At 35.9% G+C, this 23,409-nt stretch overlaps 1 protein-coding gene across 1 annotated transcript in view; it reads right to left on the reverse strand.

Annotated features, from left to right (window-relative positions):
- The window catches only part of DSC1 (desmocollin 1), a 35,266-nt gene extending 13,948 nt beyond the window's left edge, over positions 1 to 21,318 (reverse strand). The window contains exons 1-9 of the mRNA XM_512078.6: positions 21,006 to 21,318; positions 17,917 to 18,001; positions 16,158 to 16,360; positions 14,828 to 14,947; positions 13,561 to 13,716; positions 6,997 to 7,141; positions 4,113 to 4,279; positions 2,215 to 2,349; positions 548 to 733 (exon numbers count right to left, since the gene is read on the reverse strand). Of these exons, the coding sequence (XP_512078.4) occupies positions 548 to 733; positions 2,215 to 2,349; positions 4,113 to 4,279; positions 6,997 to 7,141; positions 13,561 to 13,716; positions 14,828 to 14,947; positions 16,158 to 16,360; positions 17,917 to 18,001; positions 21,006 to 21,068 (1,260 nt within the window). The 5' untranslated portion in view covers positions 21,069 to 21,318. The remainder of the gene's footprint in view (positions 1 to 547; positions 734 to 2,214; positions 2,350 to 4,112; positions 4,280 to 6,996; positions 7,142 to 13,560; positions 13,717 to 14,827; positions 14,948 to 16,157; positions 16,361 to 17,916; positions 18,002 to 21,005) is intronic.
- Positions 21,319 to 23,409: the final 2,091 nt, after the last annotated feature.

Below are 23,409 nucleotides of genomic sequence, written 5' to 3' on the forward strand. Positions count from 1 at the left end.
GTAATCATCCTAGAAACCAGTAATTGCAATTAAATTTAAAAAATCCAAAGCAATGGCTACCTGGAATATAGGGGGATTAATGGGAAAAGTTGCTGAATATTTAGTTCGATAGTCTCTCTTACAGAATACATCATAGAGAGGTAAAAATAAAATATAATATGAACATGAAAGGAGTTGAAAAGTTGAGGCTTGATTTCAAATAGTGATTCTTCCATTTTCTTCTTTTGTGTGTTCTTATAAAAAAGAAATTTGGACAAGTAAGTGTCTAAGACCCCTTCTAAAGCAAATATCTGGTTCAGTATTCAATATTTCTCTGTCTTGGTCTTCTTCATATAGAGAACAATGAGTTTTGTACCTGACATGACTTTCTTCTAAGAGAGAAAATTAGGGTAAGAGAATAAGAAACAACAAAGTTTATATAAACCAATATAAATCATTTGGCCTTGCACTGCAGTAGTCTAGTCATATACATATAAGAATTATTTCTTAAAATCAGTGCGTGAGTTAGGATATTTTAAAGCATAGCCTGATTATTTTATTTGTTTACCTTGACAACACACAGCACTCCTTCATTTGTATTTGGATCTGTGCTAATTATGAAGTTTCCATTTTCATTTCCTTGTAGGATTTTGTATACAGCCTTTGAGTGAGGAGTGTTTGGCAAATCCTGATCCTGTACCTTCATTCGTAAAATCTCCACGTCAATTCTGTTTTCTTCTACTTCTGTAACATACTGAAAGAATTGCCCCTTATTATTATCAATTTACAACTTTGACAATGTAGCTTTATATTCTAAAACACGTATTTAAAGAAAAAATAAATAAAGTGATGTGAAAAGCTGCCATCACTATATGGGGAAACATTTTACAAATTTAATGCGTAGCTTAGTTCTTTCCTCCTGAATTGCCTTTTCATATCTTTTCCATTCTTCAAAGGCTACCCCAAGTCTTATCTTCTGAACTTCTCTGAGATAATTTTCCTAATCATTCTAGACCTCAGATTTATCTCTTCTCTGCACCTCTACAATATTTACAGTCTATCATCTCCCATTTTTACACAGTAAACACTTAATAAATGCCTTATGTTAATATATTAAACACTCAGTACTTGTAGGTAATTATAAACATATGTTGGCTTCTTATTTCTGGAGAATTGTTTTCACACCAGTGTTTCCAAATGTACTTTTGATTCACTTGCAAACCTTTAGCAGAAAAGTTTTCCCTTTTTTTTTTGAGACATTAAACAATAGCCCTCCACAAAAATATTATTACAAAAGCATAAGATATTAAAGACTAAAAGAAGTAGTAAATTGAATCTGTTAGAGATAGAAGGTGAATTCATATAGGAGGATGATAGACACTGGAGCGTAATAGACCTAGATTTGAATCCTGGTTATTCCTTGTATATGGTTTATTAGTATGAGATCTTGACTTAACAGACTTTCTATTTCCTCATATGAAATATAAGGTAAAATATATCCTCATATATTGTAGGGATTCATGTAAGAAATTACATGAACATGTCTATCACTGTACTTGCAGGTTTTTCCTTCTTTGACTTGTGCTCTGGAATAAGTTAATGAAAAAATGAAAGGTTATTTATCAAAAGTTCAGGAAAGGAGAACCATTTCCTGAAACTATTGTCATAAAAATATAAATATATATATGTGTACACACACACACACATCACACATATATATATTTATATATATAATATTTATATATATATCTTATTGTTTACCGCCTAAGGAAAAGTTTACTCATGGTACAGGAAGAGCTTGTTTGGAGTTGTGAGCCAGCCTGTACTACTGTCTCCGTAGGCTAGTTCCTTACTCATCTTAAGAAGTTGAAATGTAAAGGACACCAGAGAGAGAGCCTCTCCTCCTTCACCCTACATAAAGATTTAATGCCAAGGAATCTGGTAGCAGAGCTTAACACCAAAAAAAAAAAAAAAAAAAAGTTTAACACAGGAGCTACGTCTAGGGCTAAGAAGCTCTTCGGTAGCCAAGAGCATGGTTATTTCCCTAGCATCCAGAAATAACTAGTACTTCAATTATTTGTACAGAAATCATATTTTTATCCCTATGTTATTTGTAAGTAGTAGTTATTTAAATCAAACTGTCAAACTTTGTGATCTCACAGAGCTACCAAATTCTAGACATGTTTTTTGAAAAAGTAGATAAATCTAGATGAATGAATAGAGAGGTATACTCACAGAAGTTTCTGTGAAAGATGGTGGATTGTCATTTTCATCCTCAAGTGAAATAGTAATTGTTCCTGTATTAAATAAACCGAAAGGCTGACCACCCATGTCTCGCACTTCCATTATTAACTGGTAAGTATCACATTTCTGAAAAAAAGGAAAAAATTACATTAATGAACACTTTTATTTCCTATAACTTGCAATTCTCACAACCACTTATTTAGGCATGATTATTGTACAAATATTCTTTTTTATTTTTTCTTTTATATATTTATTTATTTGAGATGGGGTCTCACTGTCACCCAGGCTGGAGTGCAGTGGCATGATCTTGGCTCACAGCAACCTCTGCCTCCCAGGTTCAAGCAATTCTCCTACCTCAGCTTCCAGAGTAGCTGGGAGTGCAGGCGCCCACCACCACACCCAGCTAATCTTTGTATTTTTAGTAGAGACAGGGTTTTACTGTATTGCCCAGGCTGGTCACGAACTCCTGAGCTTAGGCAATCTGCCTGCCTCGGCCTCCCAAAGTGGTGGGATTACAGGTGTGAGCCACTGTGCCTGGCCCAAATATTCCTTTTACGTATAATTTTGTTAAAAAAAAAATAAAGTACAGAACAAGATATTGGCTGATTGGTACAATGGAAAGGTGATGTGTCTAATATAACATTTTAAAATTTAAAGCTGCTTTATTTATAATTGCCAAAACTTGAAAGCAACCAAGATGTCCTTCAGTAGGTAAATAAACTGGTACATCCAGACAATGAAATATTATTCAGTGCTAAAAAGAAAAGAGCTATCAAGACTTAAAAAGACATGAAAGAAATTTAAAAGCATATTACTAAATGAAAGAAGCCAATCTTAAAAGCCTACATACTATATGATTTCAACTATATGACATTCTAAAAAAGGGCAAAATATAGAGACAGTAAAAATATCAGTGGTTGCCAGGAATTAAGAGAGAAGAAGGTATCAATAGGAGAAGCACTACAGAAGCAAAATAATCCTCAGTAGGAGGATTTTTAGGGCAGTGAAACCACTCTGGATGATACTATAATGATGAATGCGTGTCTTTACACATTCGTTCAAACTCATAGAATATATAGCACCAAGAGTGAACCACAATGTGAGAACTATGGACTTTAGGTAATAATGATGTGTAATAATGATGTGTCAACATAAATGTATCAGTTGTATCAAATATAACACTGTGGGGCAGGATGTTGATAGCAGGGAAGGCTATGTGTGTTGGGAGGGATAGGGAATATATGGGAACCTCTGTCGCTCCAGACTGGAGTGCAGTGGTGCGATCTCGGCCCACTGCAAGCTCCGCTTCCCGGGTTCACGCCATTCTCCTGCCTCAGCCTCCTGAGTAGCTGGGACTACAGGCGCCCACCACCAAGCCCGGCTAATTTCTTTGGATTTTTTTGGTAGAGACGGCGTTTCATGGTGTTAGTCAGGATGGTCTCCATCTCCTAACCTCATGATCCGCCCACCTCAGCCTCCCAAAGTGCTGGGATTACAGGCGTGAGCCACCGCGCCTGGCCCCCGTCTGTACTTTCCACTAAATTGTGCTGTGAACCCAAAGTTGCTACAACAAAGTTTATGAATTTAAAAAGTTAAGCATATTGGAGCCAGATAAAAGTATTTTTCAAAACAAAAATAAAATAAATGTAAAGCAATTTTATCATCAACAAATCAAATCAGGTTAGTGATTTCAAGTGAGGCCCTGACTAATATATGGTACTTTCCCAACATCTCTAAGGACCGAGGACGTCTCCAGAGAAGCCCTAACCGCAGCCTACAGAAGCATGCTGAGAAAGGAGGCCAGACTGGCCATATTGCAACTTCTCTCGGGAGTTCATTCTCAGTTTAAATGTAGTTCAATGACTAGATAGTTAATTAATCATCATTACTTCTCTATCCAGAAAAGGTGTAGTTGTGGTGATGACACCGGTATCTGGGTGTATGGAGAAATGCTTTGGATGATCTGGGATTTGTTGCAAGATTTTATATTTCAGACGAGTATGGAGAGTGTCAGGTTCGTCAAGGTCTGTGGCGGTCACTTTTCCCACTGAAGTTCCTGTTTAGATAAATCCAAAAGTGTCAAAAATTTCTACTCATATAATTGAATTATAAACAAAATAAAATCAAGGCATTGCTGTAGCAAATTCTCCCCCAAACCACAAGTAGATTAGTTCTACTGTTAAGTTGACGAATGTGAAACTGTTCTAAATGTCTCCAAGCCTCCCTTACTCGGGAACTTCAGTTAGGTGGCCCCTGTGAATAACATGATTCATATTCTACATAGATGAGAACAGTTCCCACACTACCCTTAGAAAGAGTAGTTCTGAAATTCTTTCTCTCTAAGTTCATGGGCTATTTTTAAATTTAACTTAATTTAATTTTAGATTTGGGGGTACACATGCGGGTTTGTTACAGGGGTATATTGTGCGATACCGAGGTTTGGGCTTCTAATGATCCTACCACCCCCGTAGCGAATGTGGTACCGAATACGTAGTTTTTCAGCCCCTTCCCTCCTCCTTTCCTCCCACCTTTTGGAATCCCCATTGTTTATTGTTCTCATTTTTGTGTCTATGTGTACCCAATGTCCAGCTCTCACTTATAAGTGATAACATGTGGTATTTAGCTTTCTGTTTGTGTGTTAATTTGCTTAGGATAATGACCTCCGGCTGCATCTATGTTGCTGCAAAAGACGTCATTTTATTCTTTTTTACGGCTGCATAGTATTCTATGGCATTTGTATACTACATTTTCTTTATCCAATCCACCATTGAAGGGCACGTGGATTCATTTCATGTCTTTGCTATTGTGAATGGTGTGGCAACAAACATACAAGTGCAAGTGTCTTTTGGTAGAATGATTTGTTTTCCCTTGGGTATATACCTAGTAATGGCATTGCTGGCTCAAATAGTAGCTCTGTTTTTAGTTCTTTGAGTAATCTCCAAACTGCTTTCCACAGGGGCTGAGCTAATTTACATTCTCACCAATGGCATATAAGTGTTCATGGACCATTTTTGAATGGGACCTTCTCTGCATACCTTGTCTCTTTTATAACCCAACTTGATAAAGTTAATCAGAGGAATACCACATCTTTTCATGTAATAACAAATATTTTATGCTTTTGTACTTTAATAAATGTGATAAATTATTAATGTATACAAATAACTATTAATATATGCAAGACAAAATCATAGGGAGCAGTCTGTGTATCATTTAGACAAGCTTCATAGTCCAGACATGAGAGTATTAGACACATTGCATTAGTATTGTGAAAGAGCAATATTATTCACACATACGTACATGGAAACAGAATGGAGGAGGCCACAGGAAATAACAACTGTTCTTGCAACATTTTAAAACAAACTAGTCAGTCTTGTTACACCCCTTAGTAGTCCTGGGTCACAGTCTTGGCTGCACATAGCATCAAATCAATTTAATTTTTTTTTTTCATTTTGTTTGGAAGATATGCCAAAAAAGGCAATGTATATGTTTTATTTATCAGATCGATATTTCCATGCCATAATATATTTCTGGTTCCTTGAAAATGTATTGAAACTTTATAAAGATTCAAATTATGTACTGTTTCATAAACGCACCTGTGACACATATGTACATGGTAAAAATATAAAATATCTTTATATTTAATATGAATGGCATTTGTCTGTTGCACATTCAGATCTGTTGTGTACTAATCTAACCAGTTAGTAACTTTATGTATCAATTAGCTGCCTTCTATATGTGGGTAGCAAGATGAGCACAGAAAGGTTTTCCTTTGAGAAGTATATAATCTCATAAAACTAGAACGTTTTATGTAGTATATCCTTGAAAGTCAAGCATTTAAAAATGTTCTACATAATTGTGTTTAAAATATTAATAAGGAATTCAATGGAAGCAAAAATCTAGTGTTTTCCTAAAATTGCCATCATCCTAAACGCTGGTTACAAAGCTAGGCTAAAATGAAAGCTAATACCCAACAGTCATTTAATAAAGAGAATTCAGGAAAACAACACTGATATTATAAGATTTTAATATAAACTGGTACTACACATACATAGCGTACAAAAGTCAAATCCTTTGAATTTCAAATGTCTGTTAAAAAAATTCCTTGGCACCATAAAATAGACATTCCTGTATGTTTGATTACATCACTTTTTTTGGAGTATTTTTCTTGCTTTGAAGGAAAAGTTGAATTTTTCCTACATTTAGGCTTCTATATATCCTTAAATGACACTTTTTAAAAAACCACTGAATGAATGAATGAATGAAAAAATAACATCTTACTTTGTTGGAAGAAAAAATGATCCCTGGCCCACGTGTAAATCCCCTGTAATATTCTCTATGGATTTCTGGGTATAGTCCCTTTTATACTGAACAACAACTTTTCCTAACGGCAAAATTGAGCAACATTTCCTTCACTCCAGACTTTCTAAGCATGCATTGGTAAACCAAACACCAACTTCAGCAACAACCCCACCCTGGAGAGAATTTAGTCAAATAAATGCTGCCAGAATTATAAAATCATGATATAAAAGGGAAAAATGTATAATATTTTATCATATGAATATGCTTAAATTTAAGAAAGTTTGCTCAGAGTCATTTACCACCCTTAATAGCAATGTCATATAACATCAATTCCTAATGGGAAAAAAAGTGTGTGTAATCAGAAATACCAGAAAATGCATAAAATGCAATGATAAAACATAAACATCTTTAATTATAATACTTATGAAATGTCAAATAGTCTTCTTGTCATGCTACAATAAAATGTGAACTTACCGGATCGGCAATTTTCAGGCACAGTAAAGATAGTCACTCTGTGTTCAAAATATGGGGCGTTATCATTATCATCTTCAATTTTGATGATCAAAGGGAGTGGATATTCTGGTGCATAGCCATCTGCAGTTGTTGCATAGCCATATAACTGAAAGAAGAGAAAATACCATCAATGTATTCTCAGACCACAAATTATGCACAAAAGTAAGCCTAGCAGTGGGGGAAAATGTAACATTAAAAAAAAAAAATCATTCCCAAAGACCCGTAACTAAGAAATGATGCAATAGAGAGATAACCCACAGATGCAGTCTCTGCCTGCCATGTGATTTCAATCCCCTCTCAGCGTTATTGCTCATTATTCTCCCACTCTAAGCACCATGCACTCCAGTTGTTCTCTGAATTAACTGCATGCTGTTTTACTTGTTAGAATGCATGTAGATTTTCCCCAACTATGTTATTAACACGTGTTTTTAAAGTTTATAAAAATACAATTCTATTTATGTACAGATGTATATATACATACAAATAAATGGACATCACAACTATTTCAGGAACTCAATTATATGTTTTTTACCTATATTTTCTCATTTTTCTATGGTAAGCATGTATTTCTTTGCAATAAAAATGTTAATAAAAGCATATACATATCAGAAATTCCATTTCAAAATGAATGCCTTGTCCCCAACAGCCAGTATGTATTTAATGTCCTTTCCCTTTAAACTCCAAATTATTCCTACACCCTCCTTACGTGGTTTGTGCATAGTAAGTGTTCAGCAAATAGTTGTTGAATGGATTTTCATCCCTCATGGGAACAACTAAACCTACCCAAAGTGAATTCTGCATTAACTCAGCTTTTTACCACAACTAGCTCTTCTAATTTTCCCTACTGTAACCACTTCTAAGTGAACTAGGATTAAAATTCCAGGCATTAAACTCCTCCCTCTCTCTCATAAGCCTTAGTAGTCAGTTGCCAAGTTCTAGAGATTTTGGCATTTTTGTGTCTGTCATGCATGTTCTCTTTTCTATTCCCACTGCCATCATTTTCAGGTGACTCCAAATGCATTCTATATGTTGACTCACTAACTTTGCTGCAGTTGTTCTGACATTCCCTGTTCTAATCGATGTGGCCTCAGAAGCCAGATTTTATTGTGCTTTACAATTTTAACCACGATACTCACTAATCAGACTCGTCAGTGATTTACCCACTAACTGCTAAATTAACCACAAAATCCTCATTATTGTGTTAAAAGACAACGTTTCATGTTCACTGTTCGTGCTAACCTGGAAAGGAAAGAATTTACACTCCAAACTCTGGAATGGAATGTATTAAAATAACCATTCATGTTCTCTCTGCCTTCCTACTCATTTTTCTCCAAGTAACTTCCAGGTGGTATTTTTCAGTAACAAAACTTACATTATGGCTTCCATCAGTCTGATCTCTATATCTTATTTATCAATAAATTCTAAATTCAGGAGCGGAATACAGCAGTGTATCATTACCACTTCACCATACCACCACCACCATCATCATCACCACTTACCATCATCATCACCACCACCACCACCATCATCACCACCACCATCAGCAGCAGCTCCATCATCATCATGACACTACCATCACCACCATCTCCACCATTATCACCATTATCATCACAATCACCACCACCACCATCACCACCACTACCATCACCACCATCATCATCACCACCACCACCACCATCACCACCACTACCACCATCTTCACCACCACTACCACCACCACCATCATCATCACCACCACTACCATCACCACCACCACCACCACTACCATCACCACCACCACCACTACCATCATCACCACCACTACTACCATCACCACCGCCACCACCATCATCACCACCACCATCAGCAGCAGCACCATCATCATCACCACACTACCATCACCACCATCACCACTACCACTATTACCATCACCACTACCATCACCACCACCACCACCACCATCATCATCATCACCAGCATCATCATCAGCACCATCATCATCACCACACTATCACCACCATCACCACCATTATCATCACCACTACCACTATTACCATCACCACTACCACCATCACCACCACCACCATCACCACCACCATCATCAGCAGCACTATCATCATCACCACACTATCATCACCACCATCACCACCATTATCATCACTATCACCACCACCACCATCATCACCACTACCACTATTACCATCACCACCACTACCACCACCACCATCATCATCACCAGCATCATCATCAGCACCATCAGCACCACACTACCATCATCACCATTATCATTATCATCACCACTACCACTACCACCACCAACACCACCACCACCGTCATCATCATCGCCACCGTCACCACCACCACTATCATCAGCACCACTACCACTGTCACATCATCATTATCATCATCACTACCAGCACATCCAGGTATCAACATTAGTCACCCTTCCTAACAATCCTCCCCTTTCTCTTCGTATAGATGATGTGGATTTTTATTCCTTAAAATGCTGTCATTTTGATATTTTAGCTGGATAAAACTATAAAATGGTTTTATATCTCTATTAGATTACAGTTGCTGTCAGGCTTGAAGACTGAGACTTACTGATATGTGTATCCTAGAAGTACCTGACACAGTAACACAGTGCTTTACCTTGGGTAAGTCTTCCATAAATAGCTTTTTGCATTCATTTCTACTCATCTTTCCTTTTAGGAAGACAAACTACGCCTTAAGTTATCCTTCTGTAAAAATTGTCATAAAGATTCTATTGCATCTCTTGTAATGAATTTTTCTACCTCATTAAAATGGTATTAACAAGTCTCCTTATCCAACCTACTAAGTCCACACTGCTATAATTTAGACTAATTTGTCTTAGTTTTTCTCTTCAATGGAAATGAAGATCATCTGCTTCCCACCATATGCTCATTTGTAATTTGAAATAATATTTTTGTTATTTGACTACAAGTAAATATTATTTCACATTCCGTTGACTCAGAGTTGGTGATTTTATTTCAGGTAGTATCCTGGTTTTGTTTTATTGTGCTAATAATGAACCAAGTATCTCCAAAATAAATCAAAATTGGAATCATCATTAAAACAGAGCCTAACTCTCTAGGAGAATTGACTTATGTTCATATGATAGAGTAACTCATTATAAATATGTTATTTAGTCAACAAAGCAACAATTTCAAAAAACTCAATAGAGGTAATGGTTTTATTACTATATCCATCATTCTGTATTAAAAGCAATAATAATATACTTAAGTGTTGTTACAATAAAAAATAATTTAGAATATTATTAGTTGTATTTTTAGCTAGGTTATAATGGGTTATTTAGTGTCATGTGCGTGTTATTGCGATATAGTTTCCTCTGAATTATTCTATAGCTTGAAGAATCTCATCTCTTTTAGCCCTTTCACACTATATATTGCTGAAATTGCTGTCATCTTTGGAAAAATGCAAACAGCTACTGACAGAAATAGGGACTTGAGTTTGGCCTTACAGTGGCAGGCATTCAGTAGATGTGGCAGAGAAAGGAGAGAGCAGTAACACCAAAGCTGAGTGGGTACAGAATGTGAATTAACAGCACATATATGAAGAGAATGAATCGACTTGTGTGCCCAGAAGAGAAAATAAACATTACAAGAGGCCGGGCACAGTGGCTCACACCTGTAATCCCAGTACTTTGGGAGGCCGAGGTGGGTGAATCACCTGAGGCCAGGAGTTTGAGACCAGCCTGGCGAACATGGTAGAACCCTGTCTCTACGAAAAATACAAAGATTAGCTGGGCGTGGTGGTGGGCGCCTGTAATCCCAGCTACTCGGGAGGTTGAGGCAGGAGAATTGCTTGAACTCAGAAGGCAGAGGTTGCAGTGAGCCGAGATCGGATTACTGCACTCCAGCCTGGGAGACAGAGTGACACCCTATATCAAAAAAAAAACAAAAAACAAAAAACAAGATAATAAAAGATAGTAAGGTTCTGGTTGAATAGGAATAGGTAAGAAAGGAGCAGATTGAAGCTAACTTTTCCAAAGGTACAGATTATCCCCAACACTCAGAGAGAAAGGAAGTTTGCAGCTGCTTTCACAGCATCACTTGGAATTGTTGAAGAAAGTTCCCTTCTTATATAACTATTCTTTGAATATGTATTGAATTAGACCTATGGCTACTACTCCCAAATCTATGAAATCAAATTATTTCAAATAAAAATAATCTATTATTAATACTTAACATGAATATGGCTTATATAAAACCAAAGAATTAGGAAATTCCATGAAAATTCCCAGGTTTAAGGACAAAATTCTAGAACATGTGTATTGTTGAATCTACCATTAGAATATCTTCAACAACTTTTACAGTTTACATAGTGGTATCACTGGCATTACGGCATTTAATGATCAGAACACTACTGAGGTTGGGAACACAGCTACTAGCAGCCCATAAACAAAGAAGAAAGCAAACTCTAGGAGGTTGTGATTTGTTTGAGGCTACAAGGAAAGGAACAGATACTTAGGATCTACCAATTCCCAGAAACATACATTATTCAATATTTTAAACTATTATTAAAGTATATTACGTTAAAAACATATTATCTTATTTTAACCTCTGTATTGACAGGGAAGTCTTCTATTCTATCCTGCTTCAAGTGATTTTATAATTGCATCAGGTTTACATCTTGTTGCTATACCTCACTTAATGAATTTTACTAATTTGCAAGTGGTGTTTCTTAATGCCAATTCAAACTTAACTGTGTTAATGGGACCTACAGAAACATGGATAATTCTGAGGCGAAATTATTTAAAAGTTTAACTTTGAGGATAAATTTCAACCTATTTTATTCATTTACATTTTTTTAAATGTTAAAAATAGCAAAGTAACTTATTTTTAATTATAACTGTTCTCTCCTTTTCCCTCTGGCAATGATCACAGTAAGAAGCAAAGATAGAAAGCAGGTTGGCAAACAGAACCCTATCAAACAATTCCTCAGCAAAATTGAAAATGAAGTGAATATTGCAACATACAGAGTAGGAGCTTTTTATATCTCCTCAAGAGTGACTTCTAGTGTTAGATCTTTTCTCTAGTAAAGAAACTGTAAAAGCAGCAGAGAACTTACTATCAATTATTTATTTGTTTATGAGTAGAAAGATCAAAGTGATTGCAATGGTGCTTAGCTTACTTCTCCTGTAAGAACTTGGATACACTATTTTTTAAAGTAAAAGTGTGTTATATTACTAGAAGTAAAATATGTTTATTCTAGAAAATTTGGAAGGGAACATAAAATTATAAAGAAAATATGCCACTACAATCCCACCATGAATTTTATATTTAATTATGAAACATCTAAAGTGGAAAATTTATACAGTTTCAAATTTTTCACTACCTTATAGACTGCTTTGGAGGATATCCTTAGGATAGAATCTAATCTCCTTAGGATGAATTATAAGGTCTTTCCCTCTCTATTTTGTACTTACTAGCTTCATATTTCACACTCTTCCTTAGCTTCAAATTACACTTCAGCCAGGGTTTGTTGTTGTTGTTGATTTCTTTTTAACAAGTAAATATTTCCATTTCTGATGCATCTTCCTGGAATACTTGTCTACCACTTCCCCTCCCCACAACTGTTAACTTCTTTCATAACTGCCTTGAGGTGGCCACCAACTACTACTCATTCTCCAGATGTCTGCTAAGATATTACTCTCTGAACTGCCCAAGTATGAGATAAGTTTCATTTTTATATTCTCCTTTAGCAAAGAACTTTATTATACTCTTATATCATTCAAGACAATAAATGCTTAATCAGTTTTATTCACCACCAGTCCAAAAACCTACTATGAATATCTCATTTCATCAGATGAGACATCAGTCCACCAAAGAGTTATATAAAATTAACAGAAACAAAAGGATTTAATTATCAGAAGAGTTAGAATTGTCTTGTCTTTGGGTAGGATAAGATAGAATCAAATGAATTGATAAACTTGTTCTGGGTTACTAAGGAAGTAAAATGGTACTAAGGGATCTCATTGCTGAAGAATAGTGAGAGAAAGGGATGCAAAAAAAAAAAAAAAAGCTATGTAAGGGGCTAAGGCAGTGGATCCAACACTTACACATTTAGAATCACGTTGGATGACTGGATCTCATCCCAGAACAATTAAATCAGAATACCTGGGCATGGGCCCAAGCATCAGTATTTTTTTTCGAGTTCTCACATGACTTATAATGTGCAGCCATGGTTGAGAATAATTGAGTCATTTTATTACAGATAATTTTAAATTCAGTAAAACTCTTTGTTATTTCTCCAGGATTACAGACCAAAATATATCCTTTAAAATTCCATCGTTATATTTTCTTTACCTCCCCTCTCACTTCCCTTATTATATCCACTGTTTTTCTCATCAATAGTGAATAGAAATTTAAAGTTTATATTGTATATTAATATCTTGAATATTAAATCAAATAATTGATTCTTATAATATGTAAACAAGCATAGTTGAAAATATTAGTGAGCCAGTAATAAAGATATAATTACGAATAAATATTTCAATAATCCTACCGCAAACTGTTCATATTTCTCACGGTCAATGCTCCTTGTACAAAAGATATCCCCAGTGTCTTTCTCTATGTAAAACAAATTGAAGGGTTCTTTGTCCACGCCTGGTCCACTTATGGAATAAAAGATGGTGTAATTCTGTGCAGCATCAGATTGGATCTGCAGTAATAATTTAGGAATAGAACAAATATGTCATGATGAATATTTTCAACCTAACCTCTTGTGATGGTTTATTTTTTTACCACTACCCCTCTTTCCTACTCTCCTATTCTTTCTTTCTTCTGCTTAGGTGCCCATTATCTGCCATGTTTTCCGAATTTTTATTTGCATTTTGCATTGTGCAAAGCCACAAATTCTGTCGCTTATTTGATCTCAACTTTTTTGCCATTTGTATATCTATAAAACATGTAGAGTAATACACTTTTCAAGTTTTATCTACTTATTCTTATCTTCATATAAATAATAGTAACAGTTTCCGTGATTTTGAATTCTTTGGAATTGAAAATTATGTGATAATAAAACTAGAAGTAAAGCAACTTTTCTTCCACAATTAATTCCTCAAAAATTAGAAAATTTTGGCTGGGCGCAGTGGCTCACACCTGTAATCCCAGCACTTTGGGAGGCCTAGGCAGGTGAATCACCTGAGATCAGGAGTTCAAGACCAAACTGGTCAACATGGCGAAACCTTGTCTCTACTAAAAATACAAAAATTAGCTGGGCGTGGTGGTGGGTGTCCGTAATCCCAGCAACTCGGGAGGTTGAGGCAGGAGAATCGCTTGAACCCAGGAGGCAGAGGTTGCAGTGAGCTGAGCTGATGCCACTATACTCCAAAATTTCAAACTGTTCTATGTTTGCAATCCAGCTATGTGGCAGTGAGGCAATCTTACTTGCTAAGCAGAAATACAGGTCATTTTTATAAAAGATGAGTGTTAGTTTAAGCAAGAGTTGAACTATGCAAAACATGTAGGTGTGCCTTCTGTACATTAGTGTTAACAAGTCTGGCATAGTATTTGGGTGAATTTAGACATAGACCTAAGAGCACCAGAAACTCCAAATATAAAACTTGTTTCTAAATTTCTAAATATGATATCTGTAAGAAATTAATAAGATATACTGGGTCACTTCTATGGGACCCTAGTTCTGGTGAATAGATGATCATTATTTGTACCATTAGTTTAAACCTCTGATTCAATATGCTGTGCAATTCAAATGAAAAGTTTAAGAACAAAAAAAATTTGGACACATATAAAATCAAATAAGTGAAATGCACCTGCTGAACGTGTTGTGGAAATGGACCCAACGAGTTCTCCATCAATGAAGCTGGAATAGGAGCCCATCGTCTCTTGCTGCGCTTGAGGGCTGTGTCTTTGGTATGTCTCTTCTTAGGAGACTACATTTGACAAGAAACAAAGAAATGTAGCATTGCTTATCATTTTTTGGAACTGTGATTATTTTACACATACATCAACAAGCAGATGTAAGGGTTACACATTACAATATCATGGCTAGTCAGCAAAGCATTTCTATTGATAAAACACACACACACACCCCTCAGACTACATTATGTTCCCCCGTTCTACCTATTTCTCTATTTACTCAGTTAACCACCAGGAAATGTATAGGGCATTTGGAAAGATGCCACTTTGAGAAAGTATAAACTCCCCCTAAAATAGATAATTCATTAATAAATATTTAAGGATCAACTTTATTCCACTAGGACTGGTACAACCAAAATCTGTTAAAACCCTCACTCCACAATACAATCATTTATACATCTATGTAGACACAGGTCAGCATTTGCTCAAGTATACTTGATTTTATATAATGTGGGGATCTTACAATGTGGATATAAAATAACATTTTTAAAGTCTTAAGCATATTAAGAGGAGTTCATACAATCAAAAAGAATTTAGTTGGGAAATCCTCTCCTAAATAGAATCATTTATTAAGAAATGGTTTTATAAGACGAAATTCATTGTGGTGAATTTGCTGAAAATGAGATGTGAATTCCAGCAACTTTTTCCTCCCTGCTTTCTGAACTGATCTCTACCACTCAGTGCAAGAAAATGAGCCTAGAGTTAAACATTCAAGTCAATTCTGTGGATTGGCCACACCTCCACTCTCTGAAGAGAGGGGCTGCCCTATAGAATATTCTAGTAAGATGGGAGTAAGCTTTAAACAGTCTCTTCTCCTCTTTAAAGAGAGACTCAAACCCGCAATCAGTGGGAAGAGAGCCGCACAGGGTGGAGCCCACATCTCCAGCCTGAATCACATTTCGCTGAGTTTTAGACCCGCCCCTGTCTTGTCCTTGCTCCTCAGGTTGGTTTGTTCTTATTCCCAAACTTGAAATCACTATTAGAAAACTTTGATATTCTTACTTTGCTCCCGGTCTACAGAGTCATTCATCTTTATAAAAGTTTGTAAATAGCTCTGCCACTCCTTAAAAGTCTAGTCTTTATTTACACTAATTGTAAGTGGAAAAGACAAATTTGTCATTCAATAGCATAGATTTTAACATGAAACACGTTAAAACACATGAAACACGAAGGACTCCCGTAAGCATATTACTGTGCTAGGCTGCTTAAGCCCTTGCCTTATACCTTGTTTTCTCTTGCTGACAGTACAACTTTTATCTCTTGTTGTTCCCGTCTCTGACCATCTGAAAGGAAAATGGAAAAACTTTTCCTTTCAGAAGACAAAATGAGGTCATGTGTTGTGTAAATTGAGCCATCTTCTAGAATTCTGAAGGCAGGGTCACTGGACCGGATTAGGCTGGCCGACTTGAGACACTCCTCCAGATTCACTGCAGGGAAGAAATATCACAGCAGTTTGTCAGATGAAACAGGAGTGGAACAAGTTTTACAGGAATGACAGCCGTGAGTTAATGCATGAGAAGCAGAAGAAGGGAGGTTACATTTGGAATGTGCTCAGCACCTGCTATTCTAAAACTTGGGGGCCATGAAAATTAAATAATTATATTAATGGAGTCACATTTTCCACTACCTTTGTCATACATTAATTTAAGAAATAAAATATTTTCCTAGTGTCACTGATTTTATTCTCTTTTCTTTGAACTCTTAATTATTGTGTGTATAAATTTATATATGTGTATACAAACTTGATTTTTTATGTCATAAGTGGTATAACTGTATGATGTCAGTAGGTTTTGAACTTTTTGCAATAGTTTGATACTTAAAACTATCTTGCCAAAAATAAGAAAACTAAGTGGCTCACACCTGTAATCCCAGCAGTTTGGGAGGCCGAGGTGGGAGGATCACGAGGTCGGGAGTTCTAGATCAGCCTGGCCAATATGGTGAAACTCCGTCTCTACTAAAAATACAAAAATTAGCCAAGCATGGTGGCGTGCACCTGTAATTCCAGCTACTCAGGAGGCTTAGTCAGGAGAATTGCTTGAACCTGGAAGGTGAAGGTTGCAGTGAGCAGAGATAGCGCCACTGCACTTCAGCCTGGGCAACAGAGCACGACTTTGTCTCTAAATAAATAAATAAGAAGAAAACCAGTCTATTCTTAAGTAATATTTCCCAGTAATATTGCAAATAATCTTTCTGTAATATCTTTCAAGGTTTAGTAAACCCAATGTGCTGTGGTTATTATCAAATTACCTCCTTTACAGATTCATATTTAACACATTTAGTGTATTTACTATGTGTCTTTAGAGTGTGGACTGTTTATTAATTTCAAACCTTAAAGCACTGGGCAAAACAACATCTGGCTTGGAAAGGATACCATTTCTGTATTCAGTTTGTAATTTTTTACATGTGAATGCAAAGCCAGTGAAAAACCTTGATGAAAAAAATTTTATGTTTGGGCTCAGAACAACCAACTTATACTTCAGAGATGGCTGTGGTACTAAGACCCACCAAAACTTTATTTGATTTTCACAAGCTATTCTGTGAAATATGTCACATTTATTCTTGGTGGATACTTGTTCATTGTAATCAACCTCAAGTACAAATTTTATTGGGGGCATTTAGATTTTGAGACATCCATTTCACGTCTAATCAATTGAAGAATCTTGGCTTTGAAATTTTGGCAGCAGATTAGTTTATGCAAATTAGAATATGCTCCTGGTTTTGGTGCCTTGCTTTGTTTGACGTAATCCAAGATAATTCAGCCTTCTGATGTTTGCTAATTTTTTTGGCAAGAGAAGTATACAACTAACTTTGGTATTTTAATTATTTCTAACCACTACCAAAAAACAAGTAGCCTGTCTTTTATTGTACATCCGATTTTAACTTCAAGTAGCTACTATGTGGTTTTTATTCCAAACTTTACAAGAGCAGCCTGCAGCTAAATGTGACAAGTTACAACTATGAAACTGTTAATAGTGTTTCTCACCTTTGCCTACAAGTGTTTCAGCCTGAAGATGAGAAGGAACTCGAAGATAAACTTTCTGACAAGCATCGCAAAGTAATGTTAAAACCTCAAAAAAAAAAAAAAGAAAAAATATCAGGAATTAAATTTGATCACAAATTTTCACATTGTAGCTTTTTCTTATTGATAAAAATATTGCCAATTTTGGAAACAAATTAATCATTTAATTCTTTACATTTTTAATACTCACTTTAAAAGGAACCAGCAAAGAGAATAGCTTTAGGAATAGCACTGTCATTTATTTGTCAATGAAAAAAATTAAGTGAATAGTAGTTCTTAGAACCTAAATCATACTGTGTCAGTGCAAGAAAATATTTCACAAACCATTGACTTTATATAGAAGTTATACATCTCTAAGACCATTCATAAATGCCATTCCGATTTTTAGCATGAAGAAAATACTTAACTTTGAAATGCATAATTACATATATGTCCTAATTCTCTAATCACCATTTTACTATTTGAAGTTGTAGTTGATGAAGTCTAGAAAATTGTTAAGGGCTTTTTTAACCTCACAGAAAAATAATGCCCCCAAAAAATCATTGTTCTCAAATCAATTTTCAGGCTGACTTGGCCAAAACTTCAAAATCTAAATGATCTCAAATCACATGACTAATCTAAAAAGAAATATATGTCAAAATATGGAGAGTATCCTTCAAATGGGTGAAGATTTTTAATTAAATTCAAGGCCCAGCTATTGTTTTTAAAACCTAGGTAGTTCAAAGACATAGACACTATCTGAAAAAAACAAAAGAAAAGCTATCATTTCAAAAATGTCTATAGGTTCAAAATATATTTTACTTTTTTTTCTTGGCATTTTCTGTTTGTTCCTCTTTATCAAAATAACTGATTTTTTATTATTTAAATATAAGATAGAGTAGAGCTAGGTTTTCCAGAAACATGTAGGTCAATTTTATGATCAGCTTTCAGCTTTTCTCTGAATTCTAGAGTTACGGGACCCATTTACTTGCGAGGAGGAAAGAGAATGGATTAACATCCATATTAAGGATGTGCACTTCTTTTCCAGCTCAACTCAAGTCTACCAGATGTACTGTAGCAGTCTAATTAAATAGTTTGTAATTTTACAAAAATCTATGTTAGGCAGAAATCTGGAATTAAAAGGCCACATTTTTATTTAGTCCTAATTTAAAAACCACTTTTTAAAACATGAGACATTCGTATTTATTTAACTTTTTAAATATGTTCATCCCTAATGCCAAGGAACATACTAAATTATACTTAAAGAACTTTCTAAGCATAGACCACACTGTTAATAGTTGTCTAAGTATACAATGTGGAAACAGCATTTTGTAATTAGGCTATGCATACACACATATGTATACATATGTACACATACATATGCATATACCTGTACATATACCTATACCTATATATGTATGTGTATGTGTGTATATATATACACACAGTCATATATTGCTTACATTCTAAGAAATGCAACGTTAGGTGATTTCATCCTTGTGCAGACATCATAGAGTGTACTTACATACACTTAGAGGATATAGTCTACTACACACCTGGGTTATACCTACATGGTATACACCATGATTTATATATGTATGCCCCATGGTATGCACCATGGTACAGCCTAGGTGTATAGTATATAGTATAGCTTATTGTAAGCTACAAACCTGTACAGCATGTTCCTCTACTGAATACTGGAGGCAATTGTAAGTATTTGTGTAACTAAACATTTTTAGATATAGAAAAAGTACATTAAAATACAATATAAAAGATAAAAAATGGTTCACCTATACAGATCAGCTCCATTGTAATCTATGGGACCACTCATATATGTAGTCCATCATTGACTGAGGCATTGTTTTGCAGAGCATGACTGTATATGTGCGTGTGTGTATATATATATAAATGTACATATATATATATAAATATATGAGACATTCTTATAGTTATATCCACACTTCCACTCCCACCCCCATCTTCTTTCCTTCTTGTCCTAGGATTCCATGTTGATGGTCCTCCCTCTGCAGGCAGAGCCACTGAAGCTTTCCATTCATTAAATACTATTCCCGTCTTCAGGTTAAATCACTGACTAAGTGGCTTAGTGACACCCTCTCAGTCAGTTTCAGAGTCAGAAATAAATGAACAGGAGATGAATTGTCCAAGAGATATTAGGCAGTACAGGGATCAGAAGCAAAAGAAATGTGGGTAGAATCCTTTGGAACATTTTTACCACATTTTACCAAACTTGTACTAACTTAAGATGGTATCTGAGTTATCGTCTCCCTAAGCAGTTACAGGATGAGAAGGTGACCATCAACCCTGCATTGTATATTATTTACATGGAGAAAATGTTTGTCCTCATACCTGCCATTTCTAAAAATATATTTTGAAACTCAAATATTTTGCTAAAATGAAAAAAAAGGAAATTCACACCTCAGAAATGATGGACGGATGTGTGAAATAACCCCCCTCTCTTCCCTCACCACCAAAGAAAAAATAGCACCTTACACAGTTACAAAGCTATTAAAAACCCAAGTGGAAGCCAAGTTGAGGATATTTTCAATGACAGTCACATTTTTGTTATTTTTCTTAAACTATTCTTTGCTTAAACTGCTTCGTGGGTAAAATTCAAAAAGTCCTGGATAATTTGCATGTTCACCCAGAATCCTTTCTCTTTTTTTGCAGCTTAGTAGAACTCAGCATGTTAAATAACATGAGTTTTTGTAATCACTGGTAGCAGAAGTAAACCTCAGAAACTTCTGGGCCAAATGCCTAAAGAATGAATTCATTTCTCTACTCTTAGAAAAACACCACAGCAGGATGGAAGAGGGATTCCCTTGAAAAATTTTAACACTCTGGCAGTGGGTGCTTGAGAAGTAAGCTGAACACTTTCCATCCTGAATCCCAAGCCTCTCAACTCTTCCCTGAATCTTCCTCAGATCTGCTTTTGTTTTCCCCAATCTCTCTTCTCTGCCTCCCATCCTCACTCCTAGTCTCTTTCAAGCCCAAACTGCAGAGAGGAAGCAGGTAGTAACATGCTTGAATTCCCTAATCCTTTGGTTGTTACTCACCAGGAGAGAGAAAAGGAGCTGCTTACAGAAGATGCTCCCTGGGGCAGCAGAGGCCAGAGCCATCAGAAGCAGTCCCAATGGCCAGGGACGGTGGCCAGATAACAGGGCAGCCTGGGATGCACAGAGCGGCTAAGAAGACGCTGGCACTTGCACAGGGTATTCTGCTGCCACCTTGATGCAGCTGAGCTTGGTTTGGAAGACAGTCCAGAGGCAAGTGATAAACAGTAGGAGGAGCAACGGGAGAATTTCTTTCCCCCTATTCCCTGGCCAGTCTCCTTCCTTCCAGTTCAATTACGTCTAAATGCAAAGAGGCTTTCCTACAAGTGAGGAGGGTGGGGTACAAAACACCCCAAAACCCAGTCAGTAGCTCCTCCTCACAGCAGCTTTCAAAATTTATCTTGCCACTTAACACATAGGCAGAAGTAGGAGGGAACACCCTTCATCCTCAGCCCTCCTCCCTTTCCCCCAGGTTGATGCTGTGAAGTCCTCCCCAGTTATTACCCACTCCCACAGCCTCCCCTCCTTCTTGGCCTTATTAACCTGTCTTGCCCCCGGGTACAAACATAAATTGTGCACAAACGCCATGCAAGGAAGTGATGCCTCCTCAACTGCCATTGGCAAATCAGAGGACCTAAGCGTGTATAATCACACTCATCAGAAGTTATCTCCCATCTAAGCATTTAGGTGTCATCGGTCCTGTAGAACACTGTAGTTCTGCTAGAGAGCTGGCATTCCAGTTTAAAGCAGCAACATCATAAAGGCATGGTATCTACTTCCTATTATTGACTATTCACTGTGGTTGGTTCTCTAGATGTCACAGGGAACTTATCAGAATGTAAAGACTTCATAAAAGAAAGAGAATAAAGAAATAGCTAGCATATAATCTTTGTTGTGGCTTTCCTTTTGTTGTACAAGATGCCACTGCTTTTTACCCTTATATTTTTTCAAGAACAACTACAATCTTTGAGAGCAAGTCTCTCTAAAATCACTCCATTCACCCTAATTACTTGTACATTACACATAGGATATCCTAGCTTAATGGTACAATAAGGCCATCAAGTGTAGATTTTTTTAAACCCTAATGATTCCTCTAATAAGAGCTTTAGCATCATTATTCCTGTCCCAAATTAGTGAGCTCAGTGATACCAATTGCACTCAATGGCAGTGATGGAAGTTAGGACAGGAGGATAAATATTTTTAAATGTTAAGGTAGAGCCTAACACCCATGCTGCTGAGAAGGGAGGAAAGAAAGGTTTTCTTCAGCTTATTTGACAATGGGAACGATTTCTCCTTGTATGTAGAGACAGAAATAAATGTAACTGCTTCATTAGAATTAGAAGCTACGAAGATTTGGAAAATGAATGACCCAGGAGAAAAAAAACTAAAAGATATCTTGTAGTATTTTATTGCTAGTGGTATACCCCCTAATAAACATATTTTGTGACTGCATTGGAATTTGATTTCTCAATCAGAAAATACAGTCACTTTAATGGAATATTTTTATATCTGGCGTTTTGGGAGAAAAGAATGGGAATATAGAAATAGAAAAATTACTTAGATGTATATGTGTATAGCCAAGTGTAATTCTGTGCATGTTTAAGCATCATCTAAGTATATATTTAGATAGATAGATAGACAGATAAATAGATAGTCATATAGCTTAAATAATTCAAAGACAAATTCTCCAACCCTAGAAAATAGAAACACATTTTTTTCAGCTAATGAAGTTATCATTACCTTTTTCTATAACATGATATTCTCCACTGAACTAGGAAGATATAGAAGAGCAAAATTAAATTGGTGTTACTGAAAAAATGGCATATATTGGTTGGATGAAGAGATTCCAGGCACTGCTCAATTCAAATGAATCCAGAATACTCTCTACAGTTCTGGGAAATTGATGTTCTGATCCTACTTCTTTTGGCCTACTTTCTGCTTGCTCTCTTTTCCCATTATCTATCTTTCTCAAAGGTATGAGAAAAACTTGTGTAAAAGCTAACCCCAAATTATTGGTTTGCAAATCTGTTACATTACTATTTCTCCCATATTTTGTATTTGCACACAAAGGTTTCCTAAAAATAAAATATAGGCACTTTATAGGAAAAAATAATTTATTATTACAAATTATTGACTCTTCCTTAAACGTGAATCTACCTTAAAATGAAATGAAAACATGACATATTTCTTCCAGTTTTCTGCCATTAGATTATTCAGTAAGAGCTCTGTCTTAGTCTGTTTTCTGTTGCTATAAAGAAATACCATAGACTGGGTAATTTATTAAAAAACAAAACAAAACAAAAACAGAAGTTTGTTTGGTTCATGGTTCAGGAGCCTGGAAAGTCCAAGAGCATGGCATGGGCATCTGATGAGGGTCATCCCATGATGGAAGGCAGAAGACAGAAGC

Source organism: Pan troglodytes, chromosome 17 (assembly GCF_028858775.2).
Source record: "Pan troglodytes isolate AG18354 chromosome 17, NHGRI_mPanTro3-v2.0_pri, whole genome shotgun sequence".
NCBI classification, from domain to species: Eukaryota; Metazoa; Chordata; class Mammalia; order Primates; family Hominidae; genus Pan; species Pan troglodytes.